Genomic DNA, 23,692 nt, shown 5'->3' on the forward strand with positions numbered 1-23,692 from the left:
AATGTGGTTTACATCAGGTAGAGTGCAAGAGGGTATCACTTCTCACCAAATCAAATTGCAGAAGCCATAACAGCCTTAGCCATCATATGATGTACTCCCCAATCAACAATAATCAAAATGGGATGCAGATTGTGATGTGTAATCACTACATGTATTTATGCTAGCAGAAAATGCATAATGACACAAAATCCAGCAGTGAGAAAGTCACTGCAACTCTCCTCGCCAGTTTTATTGTGGTAGTAAACACTTGTTTGATGATCTCATAAAAAAGATTTACATTTATCTAAACTAAGAATGTTCATGTGGTACGACTCCAAGTGGGATTGATACCAATGCATTGAGAATGTGATATCAAATGCCTGGTTCACATAAGTGGGGCACAGTACTTGAATGGAGAGAAGATGTAGTAAATTTCTCTGACTGCTGCCTTGAACACATTCTGTCTCTTAACTGAGTTTTAGTCTGGCAATAAATTGAGGTTGTCCCTCCTTCAACGGAGACCTTGTACTCATCCTGTATACTTTCCATGTTTTGGATATAGCACACCACATGGAAGTAACAATGTTGTATAAATGAATGGTCTGGAACCTGCCAACTGGAAAAACCAGCAAAGTCTGAACTGCCATATCCAAAACAGAATGAGAGACAGCATTGCTTGTATGGCAAACACTGTATAGAAGGTCAGCAAGTTGGCAAGGTTGGTTGGATAGGATGGTCAGTAAACCATTGGCAGATGCAGATTTAGCTGTTGATTGGATAGTGGCTGGACAGTCTTACATCATTTATGTCTGATCAATAAACCCATAGACAGATTGGCTGGACAGCTGGTTAGTCTGGTCAGCAGCTGGGATGGAATAGGGCGACCGGTACACGTCTCGCATATAGTACAGTAAAACCTGTTATGAGAGACCGCCCCTTCTGCCAACCAAAAGCGGTCTCTCAAGACAGGTGGTCTCTCATGAGAGGTGTGTGAAAATGGACTGGTTTTCAGGGTCAATAGTTAGCATTGTTGAAAAAAAAATAATACCCATACTCACTGTACATGTATCATATCCTTTATTCATGAATCTTGTTAAATAATGCATGCATTCCTCTCAAAATATCTTTATATAATAAAGATATACATCTATCAAACAACGAGAATAAAATTTATATTTCAACATCACATTAATATGTACAAAAAATGAACAGTTAGATATGATGTATATATCTTATTTTATACACTTATTCACTGTTTTTTTAAAAGAAATCCATTATACTTCTTTGTTGACATGTTTTACTCAGCTATTTGGTCTGAAGATGTATCTCAATTATTGCCTTTTCCTGAATCAACTTTCCACTTACTGGTATGTTTTTACTCCTTGCAACACAAAACCACTCCCATACTCGCTCGTTCAGATCTCCGTAAACTGTCCATCGTGCCGTGGCATATTTCCTCTGTGCTTGTGCACCTTTCTGCCATTCATTTCTAATGGACTTCTTGTCTTTGATTACATTTTGAACTTGCGTTTTACCGACGCTTAAGCTGACTGCTATTTTGCGAGTGGTCTCACCTTTTTCATTTCTTTCAATGACATTAAACCTTTCTTCCAGTGTTAAAATTTTTCTTTTTTTCAGCGGAGATTCTGCCGTTGTTATTAGTGTTGATGTTATAAAGACTATAGGTTTTGATCAGGTTTTGGGGAATTGTGGAATAAATATATATTATGTACCAATGAATGAAACCAAAAGACATAATTAACTCATCAGGAAACAATACTGTACATTTATTTAAATCAACAGCATTATAGCTCGATAAACAAATGTTCCGACCATCTGCACCCATGTAAACAGATTGTGGCTTGGTGAAACACTAACAAAAGAAATAAAAAATAATTTTAAAAAATCCGGAAATGATTCTCACTTACTAGTATTAAAGACAATGAGCTCATTCACCCTCCAGGCATTATGGATTAACTGGAAAGCAAACGACGTACTCAAACCAACACTGAAGCCCTTTCAAACGATTTCTCACTTGGACATAAGGACTACCGGCATTTAGTGAGTTTTCATACAGATAAAGAAAAAATACAAACCTCTAAATTGACTGCGTATATCCATCATTACTCCCTTTGATGTTACTCTTACTGGCTATTCACATGACTTCGGCACTACAATGGCGGTTAGTGACATGTACTTTAGTTTGGTTTACTGCAGTTTACAAATGACACCGTACACTGGAGTTGTAAATTTCACAAAACTGGTACTGTAGCAAGACAAATTATTTTTAAATACTTTATTAGAGCAATCTTTGCTATTTTTGCCATCTTTGTTACAAAGGATTAAATGATGGTTAGAGGTGTTTATCCCGATATATGGTTGTTCAACTATAGTGTTATTTAATGTGCACTTTGTTTGCATACTACATTTATCCCGAGCTCTAATGTTTACAAAGGATTAAGTTAAGGTCAGTGGTGTCAATCTGTTTTGATTTTTTGGCGATGCGGTTGTTCATAGCAGTGTCAAAATGCATATTTTGCCAAGAAATCGCGGTCGCTGGTCACGTTCAGCAGGTGGTCGTTCATAACAGAGCGTTTATATAGTAAAATCGATCCGTGCATTAAGATTGTGGTCGGACATGACAGGTGGTCGCTCATAGCAGAGGTCGCTCATGACAGGTTTTACTGTAGAGGCTAATGAGATCAGATTGTAACCCCATGCACATGCTCTTACAGGTACTATGACCATGTACAGACATGAGATGGGGCCTTATAACCAGTGGGCTGCTTAAAGGATTGTGGGAGTTGGTGGTTTCTTCCCCCATATTCTCCAACTCACAATGAAGATGGGCATGATGACACATCAAAACAAGGAAGCAATTCATTTTAGCTTGTTTGGTAAGGTAACACATCTGTGATTTCAACAGCAAGTGGGCAGAGTATACTGTAATGATGTGTCCAGTTTCTGAGATGACAACAGCCATCAGCACTATAAGTACAATCTTCACTAGAGGGTGCTTGCCACTGATCCCTCAAGTTAATTTCACAAAACGATGTGTAAAACTCCCACATACTGTAGACACTGCATGGTTTCAATCAAAAACATTCTGTGCATGTCAGGCATGTCTTGTGGATGTCTTCATCAACTTTGAAGCACTAATACTTTTTGTGTTCTAATTTCATTTTCACCAGTCAATGAACAAGTTCACAGTGAATTAACAAACATGAATAAATACACCCCAAAATACAAAATGAATGTTAATACAGTTTGAAAAATCTTAAGTTGTCTAAAATCATTAAGTTTATTGGTGGACTGCTTGAAAAAAATTCCAACAGACTCAAAAGTTACACTGACTGTTGTAGCCAGTTTTATGTGAAAACTGAAACTGATAAAACATTTTTTACAATGTAGGCCAGCTAGCCAGAAGAGGGTGGGGGTGGGGTGGGGGTTTGGAGTCAAGGGGAGTTAATTTGAAGGAGTTACATTACTTTGTTTGTATGTTATATATAGAAATTTTTTTTTTGTATTTTTGAGAGGATTGGATTTTTGAGGAAGCAGAATTTATTTCCTAATATTAATATGATTGGGAAATGTATTTGATGGAGAAATACAGCCATTTCATTGACTGGTGTTAAATCAACACATGAAAGATTATATCTGTTATGGCAACAGAAGTTATGTGTCTTGTCCTGAATACAAATGATGGCCTTCCCAGCCAAGTCTGGAAAGGATGTGAACCTGCATCCATTTTGTTTGTGAATCCAACATGCTTACCACTGTGATACCATGGCTTTTAGCCAAACAAATAATACTGGATTGCAATTAGAAGCAATAAAAAAATATATACCAGCTGCATTATGAGATTAAGGACATAAAAGTCATTAAGAAATAGATTTAAGCATATTATTTTGAGATGTCTTGCTAAAGTGTCTCACCAGCAGCTGGAGGGTTTTGGATTAAAATCTCAGTACCTTTTACCATATATACTTGCTTATAAGTTAAGTCCAACCGCAAACTGCAAAAACACCAATCTGCCATATGGACTTGCTTATAAGTTAAGTCCAACTGCAAACTGCACAAACACCAATCTGCCATTGCATAATGCACTGGCTGATCTAGGTATTTGCCATTTGTTAGGAATATTCTGTAGAACAAACAGCATAGATCCCGATCTGCTGGCACATTATGCCATGGCAGATTAGGATCTATGTAGTTTACAGTTGGATTTGACTTGTAAGTAAATGTTGTAACTTTGATTGGTAAACCCCTTAAGCATGGTATCTTGCTTCAACTCAGCTTTCTTCTATCTGTTGTTGGTGGCAAGAAATAAGATGATTATATCAAATGTTTCTTATTGAATTAAAACATTACATCACAAAAATATTCTTATTTATATTGTGATAATGAAAAAGCATGTCTCAGTTAAGTTTTGTTGAACAAATAATGCTGCAGCCTTAGTACTCAAACATCCTCTATGAAACTGACTCGAGTTTAGGACTGTCCATTCCAAAACATTTGTTCCACCTCCTATTATCAACTTAAATGTAAAATCATCTTCCTAAACTGTTAATTTTTTTCCCAAAGAGCTGCAAAAAATTCACAGAATGACTTCAGCATTTGATCTTAACACAGAACAAATTATAGATGATAGGACCTTATGACTGCTGCATCTCACCTTTTGTGACAGCTTATGCAAACCAAAACAATATGGACTACTTACCATCAAGCCTTGTTCACCCTTGATTCCAGTTTCTCCAGGTGCTCCAATGTCACCCTAAAATGTGAATAAATCTCAATTAAACAAATTTGACAAGCATTTGGAGGACCTTTCATTAGTATGCCTGCTAAATAAATTTCATGAAATAAGTTGAGTAATATTATAACTTTCTTGCAAGAATGGCAAATACTGTATTAGTCTAGAAGATTAATAAATTGCATGTTCAATGAACTTCTAAAACAATTTATGATTTTATTTAGAACATAACAGAAAAAAACTTTGCATAAATCACTGAGATGTCACAGTGTTACATTGTGACTAAAACTGTGTGACATGAAATTTATGCTGAAGGGTGATCCTGTATTTAATATCACACTGTGACATACAAACTGCATGACATGATAATGTGATGCTAAGAGGTGTTATTATTTTGTAATGATACTGTAGTTATGTTAGTGTCATACAAATTTTATTACATGATAAGCCGATGCTGATAAATGTTTCATATTATCTGATGATGCAGAATGTGATGCCACTTTCAGTGTGATATACAAAATTTATAACATTATGAAGTTTAAGCAGCTATGTTAAAGTAATGGTCTCAAACTCAAACCACTTGGAAGGCTGCATGAGGGCATTTTCAATGGCCCAAGGGCTGCACCACCTTTGTTATTTCTCATAACATCTTGTGATGCCAATCATTTTGAAGGCCACAGTATATGGCTTGGCAAGGCCACATGCAGCCTTCAGGCTGTTTGTTTGAGATCCTTGTGTGATAATGATTTATGTTATGCCACAATGTGACATGCAAAATTTACAACATGATATGTTAATATTATGTGATGATGCTGTGTATCATATATCAGCATTACAATGTGGCATAAAAATGTTATATGATACTTGATGTCAACTGGCATTAATGTTGTGATGATTCTGAATGGTTTGTCACTATGTGACACAGTGACATACAAATTTTATGACATATTTTTGATGTTGATTGATAATAATGCAATGTGACAAATATATAAAATAAGCAAATCAACTGAGTTTGATTTTATATAGTAACTGATCAGTGTTAATACCATCATCTGTAACTCATCATTCGAAACACCATTTGCATTACCTTTTGCGTCCAATTTTTACCCTCCATTATCATAGCAATGTTTTTGACTTCTTAGAAATAAAAGATAAACATAGATTATGGGTAGATGAAAGTTCAAAAAATTTATATATTCTCAGTACTTGTCCAAATCTCATTACTTATTCAAAACTTAAATCCCCTCTGGGAATAAATTTTAGCTCAAAATTAAGACACAAATTTCTTCTTTAAAACAGTTATCGTTGATGGTTTGTAATTAAACAAGCACAAACTGTTCTGAAACAAAAAGAAAACAAGCAATAAAAGAAGAACCTATTTATTTCAATAGAGAAGTACAATGAATCAGCTGTCAGTAGAAAACTAGACAGGCAGGCGGACAGACAAATAGAAAACACAAACCCAACCTTATCACCATCTTGTCCTGGTGATCCAACTGGCCCTGGAGGTCCAGGATAACCCTGCAATGAAGAACTCAGATAATGTTGATGATGTTAATCATGAGGATGATCAGAAGGATGGTTATGGTGATAATGACAATAACAGTGATGATAATAATAAGAAGAACAACAGTACTATTAATAATATTGATAATTTTCTATTTCCTCCTCTTCTTCCAACTATTATTACAATAATTAAGATGACAATACTGACAAGATCATAAAGATAGGGCATAAATGGATAAAAATAATAATAATAATAATGATAATAATAATAATAATAATAATAATAATAATAATAATAATAAAAGTTTCAGCTCAGAAGCAAAGCATGACCAATCTGGATAAAATGAACAAATTATGAGCCAGAAATCAACACATGAATTATAAATAAGCAGCATATTTGTGTATTTTATGCAGACAAGTGGATTAAAAATGCATCAATAAATTTTTCAAGGCATCTGAATTATGCAAAACAATTTAATTTTAAGCATTTAGTGCAAAGACATCAGCATATAACTCCTGCCATAATCACAGTCCATCATTATGATGGTACACTGGATCAATATCAAGTATGCTATTGGTACAAGTTCCTGCCATAATCATATCCCATCATTTACGATGGTACACTGGATCAATATCAAGTATGCTATTGGTACAAGTTCCTGCCATAATCACACTCCATCATTTATGATGGTACACTGGATCAATATCAAGTATGCTATTGGTACAAGTTCCTGCCATAATCACAGTCCATCATTTATGATGGTACACTGGATCAATATCAAGTGTGCTATTGATACAAGTTCCTGCCATAATCACAGTCCATCATTTTTATGATGGTACACTGGATCAATATCAAGTGTGCTATTGGTACAAGTTCCTGTCATAATCACAGTCCATCATTTATGATGGTACACTGGATCAATATCAAGTATGCTATTGGTACAAGTTCCTGCCATAATCACAGCCCATCATTTATGATGGTACACTGGATCAATATCAAGTATGGTATTGGTACAAGTTCCTGCCATAATCATATCCCATCATTTATGATGGTACACTGGATCAATATCAAGTATGCTATTGGTACAAGTTCCTGCCATAATCACACTCCATCATTTATGATGGTACACTGGATCAATATCAAGTATGCTATTGGTACAAGTTCCTGCCATAATCACAGTCCATCATTTATGATGGTACACTGGATCAATATCAAGTATGCTATTGGTACAAGTTCCTGCCATAATCACAGTCCATCATTTATGATGGTACACTGGATCAATATCAAGTATGCTATTGGTACAAGTTCCTGCCATAATCACAGCCCATCATTTATGATGGTACACTGGATCAATATCAAGTATGCTATTGGTACAAGTTCCTGCCATAATCACAGTCCATCATTTATGATGGTACACTGGATCAATATCAAGTATGCTATTGGTACAAGTTCCTGCCATAATCACATTCCATCATTTATGATGGTACACTGGATCAATATCAAGTATGCTATTGGTACAAGTTCCTGCCATAATCACAGCCCATCATTTATGATGGTACACTGGATCAATATCAAGTGTGCTATTGGTAAAAGTTCCTGCCATAATCACAGTCCATCATTTATGATGGTACACTGGATCAATATCAAGTGTGCTATTGGTAAAAGTTCCTGCCATAATCACAGTCCATCATTTAGGATGGTACACTGGATCAATATCAAGTATGCTATTGGTACAAGTTCCTGCCATAATCACAGTCCATCATTTAGGATGGTACACTGGATCAATATCAAGTATGGTATTGGTGCAAGTTCCTGCCATAATCACAGTCCATCATTTAGGATGGTACACTGGATCAATATCAAGTGTGCTATTGGTACAAGTTCCTGCCATAATCACAGTCCATCATTTATGATGGTACACTGGATCAATATCAAGTGTGCTATTGGTACAAGTTCCTGCCATAATCACAGTCCATCATTTATGATGGTACACTGGATCAATATCAAGTATGGTATTGGTGCAAGTTCCTGCCATAATCACAGTCCATCATTTAGGATGGTACACTGGATCAATATCAAGTGTGCTATTGGTAAAAGTTCCTGCCATAATCACAGTCCATCATTTATGATGGTACAATGGATCAATATCAAGTGTGCTATTGGTACAAGTTCCTGCCATAATCACAGTCCATCATTTATGATGGTACACTGGATCAATATCAAGTGTGCTATTGGTAAAAGTTCCTGCCATAATCACAGTCCATCATTTATGATGGTACACTGGATCAATATCAAGTGTGCTATTGGTAAAAGTTCCTGCCATAATCACAGTCCATCATTTATGATGGTACACTGGATCAATATCAAGTGTGCTATTGGTAAAAGTTCCTGCCATAATCACAGTCCATCATTTATGATGGTACACTGGATCAATATCAAGTATGCTATTGGTACAAGTTCCTGCCATAATCACATTCCATCATTTATGATGGTACACTGGATCAATATCAAGTATGCTATTGGTACAAGTTCCTGCCATAATCACAGCCCATCATTTATGATGGTACACTGGATCAATATCAAGTGTGCTATTGGTAAAAGTTCCTGCCATAATCACAGTCCATCATTTATGATGGTACACTGGATCAATATCAAGTGTGCTATTGGTAAAAGTTCCTGCCATAATCACAGTCCATCATTTATGATGGTACACTGGATCAATATCAAGTGTGCTATTGGTAAAAGTTCCTGCCATAATCACAGTCCATCATTTATGATGGTACACTGGATCAATATCAAGTGTGCTATTGGTAAAAGTTCCTGCCATAATCACAGTCCATCATTTAGGATGGTACACTGGATCAATATCAAGTATGCTATTGGTGCAAGTTCCTGATGTTTGTGCACATATGAAATAATGCTACTTGGTTACTGTAGAACACTCACTCAGTGGAGTCATATAATCAAATGTACCTTAGATTAGTCTTGATCAGTAAGCTATGTTCCAGATTTAGAAAGGCATCACCGAAGTCTAAAATTAGTGCTACTGAAGAGAGCTCTGGATAAAATTTACTAATTTCTATTATCTGATATTTAACACAATCTATGTTGTGGTCAGATTTAAATGCTTAGGCACAGGGGAATCTTTGTGATTATGGATATCCCTCAAGTGTTCTTTTATTCTCACTTGGAATCTCCTTTCAGCCTCACATATAATTCATGCAGGTCAGTAAATAGATGACATTTTGTGTGGTACAGTGTCATCTAAGTTTTGAGGCTTCTTGGATAATGGTGTTCCAAGCATTGACAAAATCAGGAGAATTAGTGAATCTTGGATGTAGCACTAACTTTAGGAAAGATAGAGAACTTTATTGGAGACACCAATTACATACTCTACAGCCAGTAAGGGATTAACATCTTGGTCTAAATGGGAGTACAGGCAATTTTAACTTAATTTATTATTATTTTGCTCCCATGTGAACAGGGATGTTTTGGCCCAATAGTCATTATGCTGGTATATTTCACTCTTCTGAGGATATCTTCCTTCAAAATGCTGCACCAGCTTTGAATTGCATCACAAAATATTATGCAATCACTCTGCTATGCAACTGCTACAAAGCAAAATGAATTACCAGTGTGTGTACTGCGATGTCAACTGCTACACAGCAAAATGAATTACCAATGTGTGTACTTTGATGTCAACTGCTACACAGCAAAATGAATTACCAGTGTGTGTACTGCGATGTCAAATGCTACACAGCAAAATGAATTACCAATGTGTGTTCTGCAATGTCAACTGCTACACAGCAAAATGAATTACTAATGTGTGTACTGTGATGTCAACTGCTACACAGCAAAATGAATTACTAATGTGCGTACTGCAATGTCAACTGCTACACAGTAAAATGAATTACCAATATATGTACTGAAATGTCAACTGCTACACAGCAAAATGAATTACCAATGTGTGTACTGCGATGTCAACTGCTACACAGCAAAATTAATTACCAATGTGTGTGCTGCAATGTCAACTGCTACACAGCAAAATGAATTACCAATGTGTGTACTGCAATGTCAACTGCTACACAGTAAAATAAATTACCAATGTCTATACTGTGATGTCAAATTTAAACACTGCATCTTGAGCGCAACATGTCAAGATCACACATTTATCAGAATATCTTGCAGTGACTGCAGAAAAACCTTTAAAAGAAAAGAAGATCAATCTCATAATAAACTGAAGTGCTCTTCGTCAAATACAACAGTATGGCAGTATTATGTTTTGCATTACAGAAATTAACTTTACAGAAGTAAGTTTCTGTAAATCAAAATAAAAATTTATAAGAGTTTGCAATCATTTCTTTATTTATAGGACCGCTCCAGTGGCCTAGAGGTAAAAGCATCTGCCTCAGATGCGGGAGGTCATGGGTTCGATCCCTGGCTGAGTCATATCAAAGACTTACAAAAATGGTACTAACAGCTGCCTTGCTTCGCGCTCAGCATTAAGAGGTTAGTGTTAGGACTGGTTGGCCTGGTGTCAGGATAATATGACTGGGTGGGACATCATGCTACATGTCTGTGGTATGATGCCCCAGTGCTAGACTTCACTATAAACTGTCACACTGCAGGCATCGTAGCAATATGACTGAAACATTGTTAAATGTACGTTAAAAATCCAAATCACACAAACACTCTTTATTTATACCCTTCTTTAAATCATATTTCTCTATGTATCCAAAACCTGGCTACAGGACAATGGTTTATTTTGGAACCTGGATGCTACAACTGTAAAGTCGCAACAATACCAGTCACATCACCTTACAAGTAGTTATACCAGCTGAACCAGTGTCACTGGTGACACCCCTCACTGACATAACAAAGTGATCAGTTGAACGAATGAATCAGCACATACTATTCCCTCTGATGAGTTACAATAGTAATGAAACCGGTCAGGAACAGGGGTGACTAGGACACCCCAGCATATGTAAGGTTTTGCTTCCACATCCAAACAGTCATTATCTTCCCTACTACAGAATGCTTGTTACAGGGCCCAATGTGCTAATCAAATTTAGTTTAACAACTATTTCTGTAAAGCCAAAGGACCCAGGTGAGTAAAGAATTGCCTACCCTAAAAGAAACAGATGTCGTAACAAGCGTTACTACACCCAGCATGACTTACATTGTGACAAGCACTTAAAGGGTATACTGCACAGAGTACATTTTTATGCACAACTTTAAATTAAATTTGTAGTGGTTCTTGCACATCACTGCTGTCCAAATATGCAAATTCAAAAAAATTGTGCATGTTTCCTACATTCAGGTGCCATGGCAGCATCTATGAAACATCTTGTTCTTTCCTTTTATCCCTTTTGTGTGTTTGTGTGTGTATGAGTGGAGGTGACTGTAGGATGTTAATAAAGTTCATTAAGAAAATGCAAAGAATAGATTTGATAGGAATAGGTCACATTTTGAACATTCTAAGTAAGTAAATACTTGGTGGAGTTAAATTTATCAAAATAACCAGCATGTAGGTTACAAATTTCACCCACATTCATTATAACTGAATATCATTGTTACTAGTTCGATCTTGCTGAATGGAAACTTTTTATGGGTGGAATTAACTTGCAAATGCTGCCATGCTATATGCATAACATGGTTTAAATGTATTTAATAATTATGTTTTGGCTTGCATCATAGGAGTTTGATATTCAAATCCTTCAATTTCTCTGACCAATTCCAAATACCCATATAGACATAGTAATTGTAGAGGAGGCAGGGGTGTTAGTGGTGTTCTGATGATGTTGGTTGTAGCAATAATAGTTTTGATGGTGTTGTGCTATTCTTTGGTATATTGTCCTGCCATCATGGATTAATACCATTTCATGATGGATCCCTGAAGATAAGTCACTTAAAATTCAAGATATGATCTTGTGACATATGGATAAAATTACAAAGATGCTTACCCTGACTCCATCTTTGCCAGGTGGTCCTGGTAAACCTGGTTGTCCCTCCACTCCCTGAAGAATTATGAATAAATACAAAACTTTTGATAAAAAGAAACTTAAGACAAATAATAACAATAGTAAAGGCATTCTAATTGCAGACTGTCAATACCTGGCCACATCTGAGACAAAGCAGTCAGACTTATTATAAGAATTCACTGAAATCGCATAAAAAGGAGAATGGATTGTAGGTTACTGTGAAAGTACTGTGCAAGTTTCATACATATTGGTCATTTAATGATTATACATGCAACAGTGGCAGAAATATGTTGCCATAGGCCAAAACTACATAATAAGTGAAATGTGAAAAAGTCACCACTATCAAATTTATCTGGTAATAGCTAATAATCTATGCACTAATGAAGTTATTACACACAACTGTGAATGGTGTATTGCCAAATCCACCAGCATGTTATGCAAAAGCAGATCAGGGTCAATGCTGTTCATTCTTTTCAAAATCTAAAGTAAAAACAGACTACATCTACCAGTGACTTTATGGGTCTGTTATTTGCACCCCGATGCATGCTATACAAGGACTGATATCATGGTTGGTTAATGCAACTCTATACAAGACTAAAGAGATGTGTTGGCTTATCTCCTGGTCTTGTCTATAGCCACAAAACAAAAGACTAAAGAGATGTGTTGGCTTATCTCTTGGTCTTGTCTATAGCCACAAAACACAAGACTAAAGAGATGTGTTGGCTTATCTCCTGGTCTTGTCTATAGTCACAAAACACAAGACTATAGAGATGTGTTGGCTTATCTCCTGGTCTCGTCTATAGCCACAAAACACAAGACTATAGAGATGTGTTGGCTTATCTCCTGGTCTCGTCTATAGCCACAAAACACAAGACTATAGAGATGTGTTGGCTTATCTCCTGGTCCTGTCTATAGCCACAAAACACAAGACTAAAGAGATGTGTTGGCTTATCTCCTGGTCTTGTCTATAGCCACAAAACACAGACTAAAGAGATGTGTTGGCTTATTTCCTGGTCTTGCAATTAAATGATATCAGTGGTTTTATCTAAAGGGGGTGACTCCTTCCCTTGTCACAAAAATAAAGGGAAGTGACATCGGCGAATGCTTAGATGATGCATAGCATTCCATGACATCATTTCCTAAACAATACAATGTCATTAATAATAATAATAATGGTAATAATAATAATGATAATAATAATAATAATAATAATAATAATAAAGACTTTATTTTCAGTGGGTGACTCAGTTAGTTACAAATGAGAAACTAATATAACTTGAGGCCCTATATTATGTACAAATAAGATATAAGCTATTGGCAATGTGTTCACACACACACACACACACACACACACACACACACAGACATGCACACACAAGCAAATACACAGTATATAAAGAACTATTCACATAAATGCTATATTGCTGCAGAAATGAAAATGAAGCACAGGAGGTGGGTAGCATAACATGTATTTAAATAAGTACACAATATTTTATGATTTGATCCATCTAATACACCTATCGTGGAAGGAAGAGCTGCATGGAGCAGATTTAGTATCATGTGAAATGTTATTACAAACAAGTGCACCTGAAAATTGAAAGCTAGTTTTTAATAGCTCCTTTTTTGGCTTAGGTATTTTTGAAATTTTGCCCAGTAGATTCTCTTTCCTGAAAAATGGTGTTAGGTAAGTGAGGGAAAATTTTAAAAGCACCATGTACAATATTTTGACCTTTCTCAAAAATATTTTGTCATGTATTGATAATACTTTGAATGTAAGCATTGCTGTTAGAACATTTTCTGTTTGCTAATCAAGAATTATTTTATATGCTCTTTCCTGGAGTCTAGAAATTTTTGTCGCATTTGTAGCAGTTGTGTTCCCCCACAGTATATACATTGGTCAAAATGTAGTTGAATGTAAGTATAAAAATGTAACTCTGTAATGAAATGAATGAAGGCCTTGATTTTCTTTAGAAGCCAAAGACAAGAGTTTATTTTACTTGAAATAAAATTTATACGTTTAGACCATTACAAGTTATTATCTACAAAAATTCCAAGAATTCTATCTACAAATATTCCAAGAATTCTATCTAAACACATCATTTTCTGATCAGTGTTATCGTAGAGAACATGCAGTATATCAGTTTGCAATATTGCTCTTTTCTGCTGTGTAGTTATCAACAAAACATTTACTTTGTTCGTATTGAGGATCATACCATTTTTGTTGAACCATATTTGAATTCTACTGAGAGCAGTTTGAAGGCTTTTTTCAACCTCGACTGTTCTAAGCATCAAACAAAGAAGTGTCATCCGCATACATGTCATATGATGAGACTGCATTTAGTAAACAATTTTTATTTACATGACATGACCATGTGTAACAGTGTGATTTTTGTAAGATGTTACTGCAACACAGAACTGAGTGAATTTTGCCATGGTCAGTGTGACAGGGATCAAATTGAACAGACAAATGGCTAGACACCACAATAAATCATGAAAAACTGGTTTGGGCCATGATTGATTTTTAAGTAGGACAACAGTCAGACAGATAGAGAGGGAAGGTGAACATGGGTTTAACGTAGTGGAAAAAATAAAGTAGAGGCAATGCAGAGACAATTTATGCCATTTGAACTAAATGTCATAAAGTGAAATTTTACAGCAAGTAGTTTATGTAATTGGGTTGGAATAGAGGATGATTCTAACTTTGATGGGTGTGTGTTAATCTTTTGGAGGATAGATAATTTTAATTCTGACTGGCTAAGCTAAATAAGAGGTGTGTGTTCCAGGATGAAATTCAATGTTTTAAGTAATTTCCTTCACAAAATTAGTCTAAGTTTCTGCAGGAAGGCAAGAAGTTGACTTCAAGATTATTAGAAAGTACATTTATATTTAAAATTGTCCAAGGGACAAGTGTCTGGAAATATGAGAGAGAGAGGAGCAAAAGGAATATGTCAACTCTAACCTGTCAGCAGCACTGAATGATGAAGGACCAGCAAGCAACCAGGTTATGTAGGCATGCTGGGCAATTTGAGTTTAATTGAACACTTAAATAATACAAAACTTAACTGAGACATGCTTTCTTATTATCACAATAGAAATAAGAATATTATTGTGATGTAATGTTTTAATTCAATAATAAAATTTGTCTTATCAGTATAAAGAGATGGCTAATTGGATTTTTTAAAATATAAAATTAGTAATTTAATTTCTATGAGTAATTGTTTTATTAAAATGTCATGTTCAATTTTATTTTATTTATAATTGATTAAATTGTAATATTCTGCATACAGGCTCATATTGTTCTATTCTACAGCACTGCTCAGATCTGTTATTTCATCCATTAATTTAATATTTTATTTTATTTTATTATTTACTCAATCTGGGCAATAACACCATCGTTGATCATCCTCTAGATAATAACTACAAACCACAACATAACACCATTTTTTTATTATTTTTTTTTTGGTGTTGGTCTGATCAAGGAAATAATGGCCAGAGCAAATGTTTACTCTCAAACCTAATGAAGTTTCAATAATATTGTCTCTAAAAAAAAACATACAGTACATTACAAAAAAGAAATATGCACATATAAGTAAAATTCTTTCATTTATGAGGTAAAGTTCTTGAAGTTACTGCTTATGTTCTATCTGTCTAAACAAAAATGTTTATATAATTCCATTCAATAATTATATGTCAACAAGCATCAAAATTTTGAAATTTTCACACCCTCCCCAATTTCAAAAAGTGTCATGGATACCGTGATAGCCTCATTCCATTTGTCTGTATGTCACTCTATCTCTTCCTACTCCACTAGGTAGAAATCAACCAAAGTGTGGTCAACAAGTTGCCTTTGTGATAATCATTTACAAGAAATGTACGACCCTTTGAAGACATCTCCTCTGAGGTTCTTGAATGGGGTCAAAGGTCAAATGGCAAAAGTTGTAATTATGGTGACATTTTAAAATAATGTTTTACCAAACTTTACACAATACATTTGTATAGAGTTTATATATCACCCCCTTCTCCTTAAATACGATATTTTAGTCACTGAAGTTATGTACAAACATACCATGTCACCCTTTGCGCCTCGGTGTCCTTCTTCTCCTGGCGGACCTGCTAGACCCTGTAAGACAGACAAAAGACTTTAGTTGTACTGAAATATATATACAAAAATATAATATGTGCTTTGTTCTAATTCAGTGGAAAGAATGAGCTGGGTATTGCGTAAAATATATTCATAGGCAGTATCCAATGAGTTCTTTCCCTTGACTATGGACACTCATGAATGTGATTTGTATTTATCACATACCTCTAGTTGACATTTCCAAGAATTAGCTATACAGCACAAATGATATCATGATAGATATGGATCTATATATGCATATTTATAACATGTCCCAAATGTGAACAGAACAGACATAGATCTTTCTACTTGATAAGGTCTTAATAATAATAATAATAATAATGAAAATAATAATAATAATAATAATAATAATAAAAATAAAAATAATAATAATAATAATAATGACTTTATTTAAAGAGGGTGATAAAATTAGTTGCATGGAGCTAATCTTCTTTGTGGCCCTCTATTTTATGCATATTTACAGTCAAAATACATGTACATAGTTACACACACACACACACACACACACACACACACACACAGAGCATTCAAAATAAACTATTTTTAATATAAGTACATATTAAACAGAAAATTTCAATGAACATGCCCCAACTAGGCACACTGTGTATATACAGTACAAAAGTATTTAGATAACAAAGTGGAAGGTAAGACTGAATGTATACTTGAAGTTTTAACGTACTGCCAAAACATATGGGTTCCACTTTTCATCCACTGACTTAAATTATAATTAAACGCATTTATATTTGTATTTTCTCTATTTTCCTTTGGGATTCTGTTCAAAAGTAGTTATCCTATTACTGAAAAGTTTTCTTAAAGAGATTTTTTATTGGATTTTGGAATGGAAAGGTAGTTAGCAGAAACTGATCTTAAATTGGGAGTGTTGCCTTGTTTTCCAGAAGAAATAGTTCATTGAGATATAATGGGGCCATATTGTTCTGCACTTATGCATAAGCCTAGCCTTTCTAGAAAAATATTTGTTCCCTTACTGTTAATATTTTAATATCATTCACTGCATTTGGGACGTTTTTGGCATCATCCGAGTCTGCAAGCTCTTTTTTGCAAGCCGATTCTCAATCTGTATTTCATCCTCATTCAACAGATCCTCTGCTGACATAAATGCTGGCGTATAATATTTCTATATCAGGAACACAGTCAAGAGTGACATTTTTAATGTAGACAATTAACCAATCAAAATCCAGCTTACATGTTTGTATTCCAATGATAGGCTATACTGTAGTGTCATTCTCGGCGGCAAACCACAACTGGAATTATTGGACTATTTTTAGCATTGATAGACAGCTACATAAATTTCATTAATTGAAATCTGCACCAGCTGCAGCAATTGTGCTGATCCAAAAATCGGTGATAAGCTAGAAAGTTCCAAAATATACTTACCATAGGTCCATGTGGGCCAGACTCTCCTGGAAGTCCAACATGTCCTTTTTCACCCTGAAATTAGAATCCAGATGTCAACTCTGCTGCTTAAATAATATTTTGCAAAACAACTCCTTTTGTTTAGTATTGTTATTAATATACAATATCTCACCCTACTGACTGTTAGTTCAGTTTGTATTCATCACTTCCTTGCAAAGCAAACATGTGCCTGAGTTGAGAAAAACACTTTCAGCTACATCAAAACTAGAGTACCACGAATGTCACACTATAGACCTGATTCATGTTTAATAATCCTTTATATAGATATTTATGCATGACTGACTCTGGTCAAGGTACAATGTCTTGAAATAAACATACTGTAAAGAAACCATTATTTTCTTATTGAACTTATCATGACTGTGGCCTCTAACATTTAGACCCCATAAAGTTTCTATGTTCTAAATACAAGCCAGCCATAATGTTTGGTCAAGGAACTAACTCTAGAACAAAAGTCAATACTTATATCTATTATTAGCTAGACCAGTATAGTGAAAATATTAGGCTGATACAGCATATATATGTTCAGAGTCCAAGGAGAGAAAGCATTTACCGGTATGCCTGGTGGTCCTCGGATTCCTTCAGGTCCTGGCAGTCCATCTTTACCCTGGAAATAAAAATACAATGTGTTTCTATGGCAGTATCATCTCATGCAGCTCCAATGTAGCACCTTATGTGCTATTGGATTGTGTTTATAACTGATAAAACATGGGTAATGTGAATGCCACATTATATACCATCTTGTATGTGCAAATTTCAGGAAACTACCTTCAGCTGCTTAGAAAGAAGAGCACCATGAACATTACACTACATTATGCGTTTATCAGTTATTTATGTAGCCACTATCAGGGCATAGTTGACTGCAGACTACTGACAAAAAGTCTCAATGGCTTTGACCTCTGGTCAAAGTATGTGGTCTTGAATCAAACTTATTTTGGACAAACAATGATTTTTTTATTTGACTTTACCATGATAGCAACCACTGAAATTTCGACTTCCAAATCTAGAGGTGCAAAACCTTTAAACACTTTAGTCATGAAGCAAAGTTATTTTTCAAACACAATTTTTCTCCTTTCAGTTACACAGTTATTGATATTTGACTTTTCAACCCCCAAATCAGCAGGCTTTCCTCCCAAAGTGAAAGTTGTCAACAAATTTTGATCAAGGTACAAAGTAAAAAAAGGCAAAGTGACTTTGACTTTTGACTCCAAATCAATGGCCATTTACCTTACTTTAACAAGTTAATTGCAAGTTTTAATGTAGAACTTAAGTTATTGTACTGAAATTATTTTTCTCCTTTAAGTCACAGTAATGATGACCTTTGACCTTTAGACCCCAAAATCAATAGGATTCCTTACCCTATGTGCAAGTGTTCCACATATTTTGATCTAGTTTTATGAAGTAGAGCTAATGTTACTGCATGGAAGAAAATTTTCATCTTTCAGTAAATGATCTTGACCTTCGACCTATTGATCAAAACCTGATAGGCTTCTTCCTTATCCCAAGTGCAAGCCCAACCACAGAAAGTCCGCTTCACATCAGTTATGCAAACCTAATGTTATTGTAACAAGTGCAAGTTATCCACAAAGTATGGCAATGGTAGATGGTAGTTATTGTACTGGAACAGACAGATAAACAAACAAACAAACATCTTTCTCTACTATATACCTATATCTTCAGGTCAGTATACAAACAAAAAACAGGTTCGAACAAAAATTGATGACTGACATTGATAGAGCTGTAGATACACAGAGTATCTGCATATTTTATGTAAACAAATCAACTAAAAACACCTTTAAGACATTTGTTGCATTAAAATTACAAAAAACAGTTTAATTTGAAGCATTTGGTCCAAAGCTGTCAGTAGGTTGCTGCTGCTTGCAGCACAGTCCATATTTAATGACAGCACAATCAATCAATGTAAATAATATTATCGGGCAAATTTCTAGGTATTTTGTTCATGTCTAAAATAACAGTACTTGATAACACTCACTTAAGCAGAGCCATCTGAGTGCATCGTGAATCAGTCTGGTCACAATGCTGAGTGCACCATGAATCAGTCTGGTCACAATGCTGAGTGCACTGTGAATCAGTCTGGTCACAATGCTGAGTGCACCGTGAATCAGTCTGGTCACAATGACACAGTGCAACTCCACTATAATGTGCCCCATGATAAAGTGAATTCAGATAAAAATGCAGTCGTGGCATGGCTCCTGAAATTATATAAATTCATTTGCAAATGCAAAAAATATTTTTTGTTCAAAGTATGTAAAATAGGGTATAATAAATTTATTATCTTTTTGTGGAAGAGATTGCATATGAATTTGAATATAATACAATTGTGGCATGGTTCCTGAAATTTTAAATACATGTAAGTGTATTTTTCATGTACTGGGAATTTTTGTTTTAAAGTACAAGAAATAGTGTGTAAAATGTTTATTATCATTTTGGAGAAGAGTTTGTGTATGAATTCATATATAATGCAATTGTGGTGTGGCTTCTGAAATTTAACAATTTCACCAGGTCCTTGAAGTGTTATGCCAAAATAAACATTATCGGAAATGTTACATATTATTGATCCATGAGTAAAGCCAGTAAGTCATCTTTGTGATTGTCTTCAAATAATTCTGTATACAATCGTTGTTCAAACAATAGCCAACATGTGTTTCTTCTATAACTGCATACACAACCAAGCAGCAAACAATGTGGTGGTAGATAAAAGATTTTCACAATTTAATAAACATCAAAAAATGAAAGTCGCCAACATGTTTGCTGGACTTAGTTCTTGGGTTACAGTTGTGTATGGTGTTTGCTTATGAAATTGTTATTAATTTCCTATTTTTTATAAAAGTATTTTACCGTTATGGAAAAGCAAGTTCACAAATGCAAGTCATTCTCTGCCCAAGTGAAATTATATGCCCTGGATCAACTAAAGAAGGGCAAACAACAAATTCAGCTTGCCTGAGATCTAGGAATTAGCTAGTCCACTTACGAGGGCATAAAACAGAAGTTTGCTGGGCTTTGTGGTCTTATTAGACACAATCAGTTGACAACTAAATAATGTCTGCTTTATTAGCTGGAAATTAAAAGGGTATGAAATTGTACATGCATTCAGCTTAAAAAACTTTATAAAAGTGACTCGTAACCAATGCAGGCTCATGGCACATAGTTCTTGGGTTTACATGTCTATGGTGTTTGCTTATGAACACAATATTAATTTCCTATTTTTTACAAAAATATTTTACCATTATGGAAAAGCAAGTTCACAAATGCAAGTCATTCTCTGCCCAAGTGAAATTTTATGCCTTGGACCAACTAAAGAAGGGCAAACAACAAACTCAGCTTGCCAGAGATCTAGAAATTAGCGAGTCTACTTTGCAAGGGTGGAAAACAGAAGAAGAAAAGCTCTGTAGTCTACCCTACATTCTAGAGGAGGAAACTGGTTTACAGTGTAAAAGGGTTAAGTTTGCTAATGACAAAAGCCTAGATTCAGCCTTGTACCAATGGTTTGTCCAGACTGGCTAAGAAGGAGTTCCCATTTCTGGCCCAATTCTGAAAGCTCAAGAAGAGAAATTTGATCACTGTATCAATGGAGATGATTCAAAATTTAAGGCGAGTGATGGCTGACTGGACAGATTCAAGAAAAGGCAAGCTATTAGCCAAGTTCTTGTGTCTGGGGAAATCCACTCAGCTGATAAAGATGCTGCCAATTCCTGCCAATTGAGTTTAAAAAGTTGCTGGAGGAAGGTTGCTACACAGCTGATCAAGTTTATAACTGCAATGATACTGGTTTATGCTTTAAAATGTTACCCAATCACACCCTTGCAACCTAGACTGATATTCACAAATAAGATGGCTTTAAGAATAGGAAGGACCAAGTCACTCTCTTGTTTAGCATCAACAAGTTTGGCAGCCACAAAGTCAGACCTCTGATGATTGGAAAATCAAAGTTTCCCATATGTTTTCATCATGTTAATATGATGGCCCTTCCCTTTTAATACACTAACAGCAAAAATGCATGGATGTATAGCTCCATATTTGAAGACTGGTTCCATAAAATGTTGGTTCCATCCATTCGGGCTCATTTATGAAAAATCAAGCAGGAGGAAAAACCTCTTCTCCTGTTGGATAATTGCCCTGCCCCACCCCCCAACAGAAAATCTTGTCAGTCATGACAGCATCATTAAAGTTTCTTATCTCCTTTAAGAAAACTACATCAGAAATCCAGCCAATGGAACAAAGCATCATATCAGTATTTAAGCAAAACTATTGTCATGAAATGATCAACCAGATGGTAGCGCTAACAACTCCTCCTTTGACATATCACTGGCATTCCTCAACTTGAAAGAAGTCTAGGATGCTATCTCTGCACCTTGCATTGAACGATGCTGGATAATGGGTCTTGGTCCAGCTTTTCCATCATCTACACACCATGATAATTAAGATGACGAGCCTGAATTTACAAGATTTACTGAAGACGACATAAGTTTAGCAAAAGAAGCACTCAGAAATTATGAGCACAGTCATCGTGATATCCTCAACTCTTATTTAGCAAATGACATTTGCCCCATATATGAGCATATCTCAGATAATGAAATTTTTGCAAATGTCAGTGGGAAGAATGAAGCTGCACAACAAGAGCCCGAAACCAGTGACACTAATGACGATGATGATGATGGTGATGGCACCCCAACTGCCCCCACCAAAAGTCTCAGAGGTAGTAGAGCACCTAGAAGACAGTTGGAGGTGGCTGGAAACTCAAGATGTGGACAGCGTCAAAGTCCTCCAATTCAGAAGCATTCTTGACTTTGCTAGAAGCCAAAAGTTCGTGGCAAAGAAGCAGACTCCACTAGACAGATTTTTTAAAGAAATGATGAAATTTAAAAATTATAGAGTCATGCAACCAGATTGACTTTGCACTTAGTGCAATGATTAGTATAGTAGTTTTCACATGTTTCTTTCAATATTCAAAAAATCTTAAGTAAAAGTATATGCACGCTGAAAGCATGTGTTGATTGCAAATTATTCTTTTGTAGTCATTCAAATGAGTAGGCATACAAGTATTAATTATTGGGAATTTACAATGGATAAATGTACATGGAAAATGCATATGAGAAAATTTTAGCAGTATGAAATTTGTAAAGACACCGTTCATTAGACCCTTGAACATAATGAACTGTACATGTGCTTTGTCTTTCTTAACCTAACTTTGCTGTTAATTTTTCCCATTGAATTCAGACACATAATGATCTGTGACAAAATTATTGAATAGTTTAAATATGCACGCAATTTTTGCAATGGAATTACATGTGTGATGGATTAATTGCAAGCCCCAATGGTACGATGTCAGATGGCAAGTAAACGGTGTTAATACTCTGTTCATGCTATATATTAGATGTTGAATTCAGACACAATGATCTGACACAATTATTGAATATTTTAGATCTGTGAGCAATTTTTCAATGGAAGTACATGCATTTTTGGATGAACTGCATGCCACGACAGCACGAATGTAAACGGTGTTGATACCCTTATCATGACATACATTAGACATGAATATACATATACACCGCTCCCTCGATAACTCGCGCCCGGATAACTCGCAATCCCGCTTATAATGCGGTTTCCGTCTTGGCTCCCGATTTTTTCCAGAGAAAATGTATTTAAAATGTCTTTAAAATATGCTGAACATGAAAAAATTACGATAAGAATTGATAAATTAAACCTTGATACATTGCTCATTTTATCATCGAAAATGGTAATTAATGCCCGGAAAAATATAATCCATATTTTGAAATTTGCAAGTTCTAAAGAAGAATTAATTTCAGAGATCTCGAAAACGCTTAATTACGCGTATTTGGATGCCAATTTTTGATCTGGGATGCAGAAAATCACTGAGG

General features: G+C 35.2%; 1 protein-coding gene across 1 annotated transcript in view; it reads right to left on the reverse strand.

Annotated features, from left to right (window-relative positions):
- Nucleotides 1–23,692, reverse strand: part of LOC149778517 (uncharacterized) — a 192,779-nt gene that overhangs the window by 65,554 nt on the left and 103,533 nt on the right. Inside the window, exons 35-40 of the mRNA XM_089939397.1 lie at nucleotides 18,346–18,399; nucleotides 17,757–17,810; nucleotides 16,287–16,340; nucleotides 12,203–12,256; nucleotides 6,200–6,253; nucleotides 4,700–4,753 (exon numbers count right to left, since the gene is read on the reverse strand). Of these exons, the coding sequence (XP_089795523.1) occupies nucleotides 4,700–4,753; nucleotides 6,200–6,253; nucleotides 12,203–12,256; nucleotides 16,287–16,340; nucleotides 17,757–17,810; nucleotides 18,346–18,399 (324 nt within the window). The remainder of the gene's footprint in view (nucleotides 1–4,699; nucleotides 4,754–6,199; nucleotides 6,254–12,202; nucleotides 12,257–16,286; nucleotides 16,341–17,756; nucleotides 17,811–18,345; nucleotides 18,400–23,692) is intronic.

This window comes from Sinohyriopsis cumingii, chromosome 17 (genome assembly GCF_028554795.1).
Source record: "Sinohyriopsis cumingii isolate HCF-2022 chromosome 17, ASM2855479v2, whole genome shotgun sequence".
Classification (NCBI taxonomy): Eukaryota; Metazoa; Mollusca; class Bivalvia; order Unionida; family Unionidae; genus Sinohyriopsis; species Sinohyriopsis cumingii.